At 40.3% G+C, this 11,439-nt stretch overlaps 1 protein-coding gene and 1 pseudogene across 1 annotated transcript in view; both read left to right on the forward strand.

The window, feature by feature from the left end:
- The first annotated feature begins 386 nt into the window (after positions 1-386).
- LOC126394212 (uncharacterized) lies at positions 387-3,133 on the forward strand (annotated as a pseudogene).
- Positions 3,134-3,588: 455 nt separating this feature from the next.
- Positions 3,589-11,439, forward strand: part of LOC126394111 (arrestin domain-containing protein 3-like) — a 9,278-nt gene continuing 1,427 nt past the window's right edge. The window contains exons 1-5 of the mRNA XM_050050729.1: positions 3,589-3,944; positions 4,444-4,501; positions 4,624-4,771; positions 9,217-9,313; positions 9,432-9,688. Coding sequence (XP_049906686.1) covers positions 3,689-3,944; positions 4,444-4,501; positions 4,624-4,771; positions 9,217-9,313; positions 9,432-9,688 — 816 coding nt within the window. The 5' untranslated portion in view covers positions 3,589-3,688. The remainder of the gene's footprint in view (positions 3,945-4,443; positions 4,502-4,623; positions 4,772-9,216; positions 9,314-9,431; positions 9,689-11,439) is intronic.

Below are 11,439 nucleotides of genomic sequence, written 5' to 3' on the forward strand. Positions count from 1 at the left end.
CCTGCAGTCTATCAGTCACAGTTTAGCCACCTACTACTACTACCTTCCACGTCACATGCTTTCCTCCGAATGACCACTAGGGGGATTCGTACCATTATTTTTGATCGATTGCATTGCCACCTTTTGCACAGTGGTCTGCACCTGCGCTTCCAAGATTCCCAAGAGTTCACTGTCTTCACCTTGTACATGGGATGGCAATAGAGGTCTTTGAGCAGCCTCTCGTTGGGCGTGTCTTCTCCCACAGCTCAGATGCTATGAGAACCTCCACAGGGCACACAGTGAGAGCATTTGGAAATGAGCTGGTCGATGGACCACATCACTTCTTCATTCATTTAACCAGCACAATCTTTACGCGCGCTGCAATGCCTCCCATTCAATGCTTCACGATGACGTGTGACGCACTGAATGAGGAGGGGACGTTTTCGGAGGGAGACACTATTACTGGAGAAATAACACTGGCTTTATCTAAGGACACCACAGTTAAACGCCTGTTTGTTAAAGCAAAAGGAGACGCTGAAGTGCGTTGGACGGAAAAGAGCGGCGATCGGACTAGGATGTACTTTTCACACAAGAGATACTTAAAACTGAAGAAGTTTCTAATCCCAGAGGTTAGGCGGTGGACTTGTTAGTTAGGCATGCACATTGAGTTCTAACACATGATATAGGCATGTTTCCTCACTGAATGTTTGTTTATGTGGTTTTCTCTTCTTTTTGTCCAGTGATGGTCATGGCAGGATCAGTCAGTGATGTAAAAATATCCATAGCCATTACTTATATAAGTAGTAGTAGTTTATTCTGTAACAGTTCTAAATGACTCATAACTGAATTGCAGGTCTTAGAATAATATAATGTACAATATTGAAATGAAGTGCAGTGGAATAACACTCTATAATACTTAGACAAAGTGCAAATGTTACTATCCATCACTACGTTTAATTGGCTACTAATGGCCAATGAAAGCACGATTCTTATTTTCAGGTGATTATACACTAAAGGAAATATTCTTTTTATATTGCATTTCTATCAATATATCCCCCTAAATCTTTCACACTTAACTTTTTAATCATGCACTCCATTGTCTTAATAATGTAAGTTGTTAAAAAGTAATTAAGTGTTTTCTTTGTTTATTGCATTCTAGTCAAGCCAAGGTGGCTCAACAAAGAAAGAGTTGGGGCTTTTCTCAAGAGGATATGCTATCATGGATGTCATCGTTGAAAAGAAGGCCTATGCCCCAGGTAATAATATTCCTCTTCAGATATGGTCAATCAAACACATTCACTGATATCTTCAGCTGAAGGCAGATACTGAAAAACATTTTTTGTTAGTGATGGCTGACACAGCCATGCAAAATAGCAAACTTCTAATGACACTGCGATATATATATTTTTTTACCTTACAGACATTTTGACGTGTGATTTTTGGAGAAGCACTAATAACATGATTAACAGCTGTGTGCCATTTAGATATATCTGTTCATGTGCCCCAGTTTGGTGCATACTGACAAGTTTAAATGTCTGCCATGATGAAATGGTCTGTTGTCAGTGATGGTTTTAGTAGAGCATGAAAAAAGGGGTTGATGGAAATTTGGGTAACATTTTAGGGGGTTATGGTCCTTAAAAAACACCATAGTTGAACATCATAGTCATTGTGGTTAGATTGTACTTTCACATAACATGCATGGAATGATAAATGGGTGGGGTTTAACATTCTATTGTCTTTCTTATAGGTGAAACAATGGTGATTGTTGCAAAGATCAACAATTCCTCATCCACTGAGATGACACCCAAATTCAGACTAGTCCAGGAAGTGGTGTACCATGCCAACGGCAGTTTCAGACGTCAGGATAGCGTTATCCACCGACTGGTTGACCAACGTATTGAATCTCGAACACATAAGGATGTCAGGTGTACAATATGGATTCCTGATGATCTGCTGCCAACAATCCAGAACTGCAACATCATCTCAGTGACGTACCATTTAAAGGTATGCAAGAGTGTGTCTTTATGGTAAAGCACAGTCAATTAAGTCCACTGACAGTGATTGTTTAAAAAAGATGGTTTTGTAAAACTGTTGACCCATAGATATTAATTTTCCAAATTGATTGTCAGATATTCTCCTGCTTTTCTGTTTTAAAAGTAAAGCATACTGTGCTAATGAGGCTGTCATATTTTCTCTCAGGCGTATCTGGACATCAACTTTGCTTCTGATCCAAAGATCATTTTCCCAGTGGTCGTTATTCCACCAGACCTTGCTCCTGGCCCTCAGCCTCATGAGGCTGCATGTCCAAACCCAAGAGCCCGAAGGTAATTAGGACCACTACGTGTGTACCCAGGTAACCCACCTGTGTATGCTGGGTCACCAGGCATGTATTCTGCCCATCCGGCACACATGAGTGAGGGCTACAGTAACCCAGTGCCACAGCAGCCTTCTCCGTATGGATCTTTTTTATCTTCATCATCGTCTCCTGTACTTCACCCTCCACCCACTGCCCCAGCATTTCAACCACCCCCTCTGCCCCACAGCTCCACCCATCCCTCCTCCTCCACCCTTTCACGTATCCCCAACTGCTCCTGCATACAACCTGCTGCCTTCTGCACCAATGATGAACACAGACTTCCTGTCACAATCGGATGAAGCTCCTCCAGCATATTCGCTCCTCTTCCCATCTTCTGCTCCTGACGAACCTGATGCAAAATAATACAATGTCTTTAATACTTCATTCACTAATACTTCAATGCAATAATTGCTGTGTGCATGTGGACAATATGCAAAAATGGGGCTTTTTCATTGTGTGAATGTTTTCAGGTCAGTTCAGGTTGATAATTGGCTTCGTCCAGCTGCTCAAACCTCAGCCATCAGGATACACTGTGTATTTCATGTGCCTTGGTCAACTCAAGTGTCTTACACTGATTTGAACTTTATTATAGGTGTTATAGTTGTCTATAGTTAAGTGTAAGTTTGGATGTTAGCTGAAAGAGACTGGACAACATCTACTGTATCAAGAAAAAGGTTTTTAAGTGTTTTTTATAAGTGTTTTTTAATGCCAAATACATTACAACTACTTCTGTCTATTTTGTTACAAAATACTTACAAACTGCCAGTGTCTTCTCTAACTTGGAGACTTGAATAAAGAACTATGAGGGAAAGTTTCTCTGACAGTGTGAGTGTGAATACTTTGTTATAACTTCTTAATTCCTTTGTATGTTTTCATTTCTACAAGACAAAGTAGCACACTTCTCTGCAAACAACCTCAACCTCCAGTATATCAAAGACATATCTTTTTATTTCTTTTGTCGCTTTAGATAGATGACTTGAAGTTATACCAGCATGATGTTAAACACATTGTAAAGAGGAGGGGCTTATGGGCGTACACTTGGTAAGTTGCCTTTAACTTAAATTTATTTTGTAAATCTGAATTGCTTGTTAAGCATTGCGCGGTTGCGACATCATTGCGCAAAAGTGCGTTGTAAAGTGTTGTAACTGTCTAACCCGAGGCAATATTGGGGTTTTTCTTGTGACGTCAATATCCGGGCGGAGCCGCACCCAGTTCTCACATCGAGATAGCAGGACTATCAGCGTTGTCACACACACACACACACACACACACACACACACACACACAGCAGTTAGTGGATCCTACGCACCGTGTAGCCACAAGTAACAGTAACAGAGCGCCGAGAGACTTAAAATGCCGCGGATAAAGGACTTTAGAGTAACTTATGAAGCTATCAACGAAGAGGGAACTTTTTCTGAGGGAGATACAATCACGGGCTCAGTGACTTTCACTCTGACCAAAGACACCACAGTGAAGGGGCTGGTGGTGAAAGCCAAAGGGGACGCGAACGTGCGCTGGACGGAGGGATCTGGAGAGGACCAGGAGACATACAGTGCGCACAGGAGATACTTCAAAGACAAAGAGTGTCTGATCCCAGAAAATGCGAAGGGTAAAGATGTGCTGGCCTTTGATTTGCTCACTAGGCTAATAGTAACATCTGGATGTCATTTTGTTCTTTTACAGTCATGGGCGTTAGTTTGATAAGATGAGTATGTTGTTTTTATAGCATATCTTGTAAATTATGTGGAGATTATATTGTGTCAGTATTGCTTCTAGTGTTGGTACAAGAGGATCTTTGCACTGTCTGCTTGTCACGTGACCATTTTTATTGCAAAGTATAGCCCATTCTTTATTTAGATGCGTTGTTATAAAGAAATATATTCAGATCTGTTCATACCTTTATTCCCTTGTTGACAGCAACAAGTAAACACACCTACAATGCATCTTGAATGACTCTTCTTGCTTGTAGGAAGTGTGGTGTGTTATTTATATAACATCTCTACACAGATTCTGCACCCTAATGTTGTTACCAATGAACTAAATTGATCACACGTGTACTATTTGTAAGGTCACTACAGGCAGTGCTATTCACTCTCACTTCTTTGCAGGCAGTGCACTTCCCAAAGGAGCTCATCACTTTAAGTTCAAGTGTAAAATCCCACAGGGGTAAGTAGGAATTCCTAGTATGGAATTAGCAGCCTACTGTGTTATTGTTTGCCTTTACAAATAACTGCATTGTCCTGGTTTACAGCGACATGCCGTCATCCTTCAAGGGGAAGCATGGAAAGATCCATGCCGTCATCCTTCAAGGGGAAGCATGGAAAGATCGTCTACATGCTTGAAGCAAAGATGTCCAGGAGTTGGCGGTGGCCCACTAAAGCACGAGAAGAGCTAAACTTTGTCTCAAAGTCCCTTTCACACCATGGCCACGTAATCGTGAGTGGGACACTACAATGAAACATGTTAAATGTATGTGTATATATATATACATACATACACATATATATATATGTTTACACACCTATCAGCCAAAACAACATTGATCATTTTGTTACAATGCAATGTTCTGCTGGGAGAACACCGCTGTGGGCTAAGTAACACCCCCTCACGGCAACGGTACTCCCTGATGGCAGTGGCCCCCCAGCAGGAAAATGCATCATGCCACACTGCAGAAACTGCTCAGGAATGGCCCGAGGAACATGACAAAAAGCTCACGGTGTCGACATGGCCTCCAAATCTCCCACACCCCAATCTGACTGAGCATCTTGGGATGTGCTAGTACCCCACCTCACAACTGACAATTCTCAAATGATCCAAGGCCAACACTTCTGGTGCCAGACACCACAGGACACCCGCCAGAGGTCCTGTGTCCATTCCTTGACATGTCAAGGATACTCACTCAGATTTGGATCTGGGGAATCTGGAGGCCAGGTCGATGCCTTTAGCTTTTTGTTACATTCCTCGGGCCATTCCTGAGCAGTTTCTGCAGTGTGGCATGGCGCATTTTCCTGCTGGGGGGGCCACTGCCATCAGGGAGTATCGTTGCAGTGAGGGGGTGTTACTTAGCCTACAGCAGTGTTTGTTTGCTTGTCAATACACGGTGTGAGTCGTGCATATGCGAAAAGGTCTGCCATCTTTAACACACCACATGGATAAACCACGTCATGACCTGAGTCCCTTTTATGAGACTATATTGTCTCAACAAGCACGGGCTGACCTCATGGAACCTTTCATGTGTTTTCAGTATGTACTGTATGATATTTTTCACAGCATGAGTTATTACAGAAACTGTTTGGTTCATGTTCAAGATGTAATTCTTTGGCCCTGAAAGTTATAAAAGTAGTGTTAAAAAGATAAAGGTATACAAACCCTTAGTATCTGCTAGAGCATTCATTCTGAAAAAACAAACAAATGTTACCACAAATATAAAAGTGTCCATTGCAGGTCTTTGCAATTGCAAAATCACATTCCTCTTACTCCCAGTGTTAGTAAACAATATTCTAGCCTATTGGAAAGCGTACTCATTAGCACAGCCTACCAATTTAGCAGGCTGACTCACTAATAACTAGTCTTATTGGCAAGTTTACTTGTTAGTATAGCGGATCTAGTTAGCGACCTAACTCGCTAACCCTGCAGTAGCTTATAACCATTTTGTTCAGTGTTAATGAGAATTTTGATCAACTGCACTAACTCTAATGTGGAAAACTTAGGTTAGCTCTGAAGAGGCACAAAGGAATTTTGAAAGAAGTACAGCAGCAGCATACCAAATTATGTCAGAGGGCTGTAATTGGTTCATTGCAATGTTGGTCCAGGAATGCAATGTGTTATGCTGATCCAGGTGCATGTCCTGCCTAGCAAAATCACATAATGCCAATCACCGGAGGCAGTACATGCTGCAATTCCTTCGGTCTAATAGTTTGGATGTATTAGTGTGTGTCAAAACATGTCTTTAAAAGTAACTGAGGGCCCTATCTTATGTCATGATGCTCAGCCCTTTGAGCACAACAATTATTTACATGTATTCAATGCGGGAACAGAAATTCAAATGACAGAAAAACTTTATACAATACAATCCATTGATTGAATTTGAAAAAAAGGCAGATGTAATGTCTTTATACATAAAGGGGAATTCACATTCTTATAAGCATTCTGTCTTTTCAACAATCTGCTACACACTTCCGGTATGTTGACAGATGTATGTTGTACTTGACATAGATATTGGCTCATTTTGGTCAGGATCTAGTTCACTCCTTTGGGCTGCAAGATAAGAGAGGAAACATCTGTGTCACAGCACAATTCTATGCTAGATTTTTTTTCCCTTGCTTGGCCAAATATTTATTATTATTATTTACTTGCACAATATTTAAAACTTAGTCATAAATCCATAGATTAAACAGGTCATTATTTAATAGCCTTACCATATCTAATATATTGTTGGCCAGTGTACCTAAGATAGAGATACTGTTATATATCCCTGTGGGGAAATTGGTTTGCATCATAATCACAAAGGCATTTTATCACATATTTCATTAAAAGCACAATCAAACATTCTGAGCATTTTGTTGTGGACATTAAAAGATAACAATTTCTTTAGAAAGATCTTTCTTCGTTGTGTCATAGTGCTTATGACATCAGTCAATGGGTCCCATGTAAACTTGTGGTTAGACACTATGTCAAGGTACTTGTAATCTGTAACAGCTTATATTTGCTCTCCGTCGATAAGATCATGAACAGAGGATTGCAGCATTCCCAAATCTATTGACATTTCCTTTGTTCTAGAGGTGCTCAGGAGTAGATTTGACTTCCTACATCAGTTTAGGACGGAAGTTGTCGAAAACTGGCCCATGCTCCTCCTCCCTATTGTGTAGAAGGCTATCATCCACTTACTTAATAAAGTGTTCTCATGTTGAGTGTGCAGTAATTCAAGAAAGTCAGTATTGCATCCTCCACCCCTCTAAAGGCTTGATATGCAAATAACAAGGGGTCAGTGAGTTGCTGGGTTTGTGATACAATGCACCTTTTTACGAGATGCTCAAAGCACTTCATTACCAATGATGTCATTGCTATTGGATGAAAGTCACTGGGCTCTATGGGTCTGCAAATTTTTTTGCACGAGCACAATTGTAGATGTTTTTCATAGGGAAGAGACTTTGTGGAGATTAAAGGAGGGCATGAAATATCAGTAAATACCGATGCTAGCTGCTTAGCACAATGCTTTAAAACACAACCAGAATTATTATCAGGGCCTGGGATTTTCCGTGGGTTACATCCTCCGAGGAGTTCAAAGACTTCTGCCTCCTTGATAGTTAAGTTTGATGTGGCGGTCTCAGCACTGCCGCCACTCCCAAAGTGACAGAAGAAGGTGCAGAGTGCAGAGTGATTTGCCATCTTCAGTCCTTCATCATTGTGCAGGACAAGGGTATGGTTTCCCCGGTCCTTGTGTGGATTTTGTCATTGTTTTAATTCCATGCCATTCCATGTGATTGTCTTCGGCACTCGGCCTGTGGCCTCGTGCCTACGACCGAATCACAGCCGTGACGATATCACAGTACAACATCACTCCCTCTCGTGTGATATTGCTTAAATGTTGTGCATTGCATTTCAAATAAAAGTCCAAAAAATAAGTCCAAGGTCCATTTTTGGTATTTTTGGTACTCACTTTAGGGGGCTGGTTTACTCCAGAAACATACATACTGTTTATGTGTATGTTGAGGAACTGCTGTATCAAAATGAGTTATCCTTCCCCAGAAATTAGGGTTACGATATGTTTCTTTTATGATTCCAATCCATTCCTCTTTTGCTGTGGCTCAGCATTTAAATAACCTTTATCAGATCATTGATGGTTTAGTCACAGACTTTCCCAAAAAGTGTTGTGCTTTTCTTTCACAAATGTGGGAATGAAATTGTGTTAAAATGTACAAAACAGTAAAATTTATCTTGCATGGCCGGGCAGCTCTCTGGGTGCCCAGCACCCCGAAACCTCTGATCCTAGAATCGCCCCTGACTGAGAGCCACTTTAGAGAGTCAGCGTATGAATAGGGCTGCACTGTTTTTTCTTAAACTTTTTTTATGACATATTATACTATGACATTTATCATATACTTCACTATGGCTTTTAAAGACATTTTTATGACATACTTGGCAAAAGTACAACAATCCACAGTGATATAGCTATCATAACTCTCATAGTACATTCTAGTTTTCCACTTTTTAATACATTCAAAACTACTGAAATAGAGACACAGCACATTGATTGTACCTACTCACAGTGGTTGAGCAGCGGCTTCTGCTGGGGTACGGCAATGTCACTTGCACAAACCACAAGCAGAGCTGCAGTACACTGCAATGCTAGAACAAGTAGTAATAATAATGGCAATTTCTTAGGTTCATGTATGGTTATGATTACATTTGCTATTTCTTAGGTTCATGTATGGTTATGATTACATTTGCTAATGATTATTTCAGACTGTGCATGGTTGTTTTTCATAGCATATGTATTTTGTCAGTATTTTGAGGGGGACATTTTGAGTGGAACAGCCCGCTGCCTTTAAGATTCATCATCTCAAGACTAGCATGTTATCAGTAGACACACCTTCAAGGGAGTAGCCCTGTTGTAGTGGAGACACAAATCCCTGTTGTTGGGCTGATGTGTGGAGTCAAACCGAGTCAAGCCAAGCCAGCACATACAGTATGTATGGAAAAACTTTGTCAGGGAGGATTCATCACTAGATGTTAAAGAAAACATTTTTTATGGTGTTAATCTGGACAAGGTTAATCCAAAGGTTAACAGGAAGATGACAGTATTTTCTCCTGAACTTTGAATTTCAGCTGCACGAGTAGCTGCACTGATATGGAATATTTGTTTGTATGATTTGTTCTAGTGTCCCCAGTCTGGTTCAGTGGATAAAAAGACGGGGGTTTTCACCAAAGGACAGATCCGCATGTCTGCTGATATTAACAGAAAGGTTTGCTCTCCAGGTAAAGTCACTCCAGCGTACATACATTATGTGTATTGTATAATATTTGTTATTGTGTGATGGCATTATTTCATTAAAAAAACTGTGCATATTTACATTTTATAATTTGTTTTTGACAGGTGACACTCTATCTGTTGTTGCCAAAATCTGCAACTCCTCTTCCAAAAAAATGAAGCCCAAATTCAGTTTACATCAGAACATAGTGTACCGTGCCAACGGCTCCACTAACACCAATGACAAAAGTCTGTGTAAAATGGTTGGAGAGACTATCAAAGAGAACTCAGAGGAAACTGTGCCCTGCCAAATAAAGATTCCTGATGATGTCGTCCACACTCTCACAAACTGTGAAATCATCTCCGTTGAACATTACCTCAAGGTATGTAACAATGTAACGATGTTATTACGTCAACTCAGAAATGAAGTAACTGTTTTTGTTCACAAATAGTGGTGGTTAACTGTAACACAGACGATTCTTGGCTTTCATCACAACCTTCAACAATCATGAGAAATATGAAACAACATAACAGCACAGCAGCTTATTAAAACTACTTTATAATGCAAAGTTCAGACCAAAGACTGGCCAGTTGAAAGAGGCAACTACTACCACAACATTCTGAAATCCTGCCAGTTCACACCAATGCAACTAGATCTCTATGCAGCAGCTCTCTGTACTTCTGTTCCGATTTCCAGCTTTTCAGGCTCATTTTGTGGCTGAATATAATTTGTAGTTTATTAAAATATGAATGAGGATAGTGATATTGAGATACTGTCTACAGTTGCATTTGTAGTCGTGAAACAGTGAAAAACAAATAGAAAACCAGCATCAGATGGACATATTCATAATAAATATGTCACAATAATATAAATAACCAGCACGAATTAATTAGTCAGTGAGAATGTGTGTATGGGAGGGCCTAAGCACATAAAGCGAGCAGCAGCAGCAACCCACCGCCTGCCCTCCAGCACACCGTGAGGACAGACAGAGGGCTCTGTGAATCTGAGAGAAGTCATAGCACACCATTCCCAATCATTCCACATTTTGATGTATTTTTTTGCAAATGTGTTGGCTACGCTGTGGGAAGAGAAGCGTGCCAAAAAACGTAGCAGAAGATTAAGAATAATAACAATAATAATATTCCTTCTGTTGCACAGCAGGCACCCCAATTAATCATGTTTATCTGTCAGACAGTACAATCAACTTAGTTATAGTTCAGAATCAGAATCAGAAATACTTTATTGATCCCAGAGGGGAAATTATTTGTTTTACAGGTGCTCCTTGCAAGAGTGGAAAGATAAGTGAAAATATAAGAAATTTAACAAGAGTATTTACAAATATATAGTTCAAATAAACAGGATTATCAACAAAAAATAAAAGTAAGAATATATATATATATATATATATATATATATATATATATATATTGTAACCTAAACAAGATTATTTACACAATATATATATATATATAGTATAAATAGATAATACACAGAATATATACAGTCAAGGTGAATGGGGTTANTATATATATATATATATATATATATATTGTAACCTAAACAAGATTATTTACACAATATATATATATATAGTATAAATAGATAATACACAGAATATATACAGTCAAGGTGAAATGGGGTTATTGTACAAATTAAATTAAATTACTGCACATGTTGACAGTGGGTGAAATAGTCTCAGGGCCACTCAGAGGGGGGGAGTTGTACAGTTTGATGGCCACAGGCAGGAATGATTTCCTGTGGCGCTCAGTGGTACATTTAGGTGGTATGAGTCTCCCACTGAAAGTACTCCTGTGCCTGACCAGCACATGGTGGAGTGGGTGTGAGACATTGTCCAAGATAGTTCATAGCTTAGACAGCATCCTCCTCTCTGACACCACCATCGGAGAGTCACACTCCGTTCCCACGACGTCACTGGCCTTGCGGATCAGTTTGTTGAGTCTGTTAGTGTCCGCCACCCTCAGCCTGCTGCCCCAGCACACAACAGCATAGAGGATAGCACTGGCCACCACAGACTCATAGAAAATCCTGAGCATAGTCCGGCAGATGTTGAAGGACCTCAGTCGCCTCAGAAAATAGAGACGGCTCTGGCCCTTCCTGTAGAGACAGTCAGTG

The sequence above is a fragment of the Epinephelus moara genome, chromosome 8 (genome assembly GCF_006386435.1).
Source record: "Epinephelus moara isolate mb chromosome 8, YSFRI_EMoa_1.0, whole genome shotgun sequence".
Classification (NCBI taxonomy): domain Eukaryota; kingdom Metazoa; phylum Chordata; class Actinopteri; order Perciformes; family Serranidae; genus Epinephelus; species Epinephelus moara.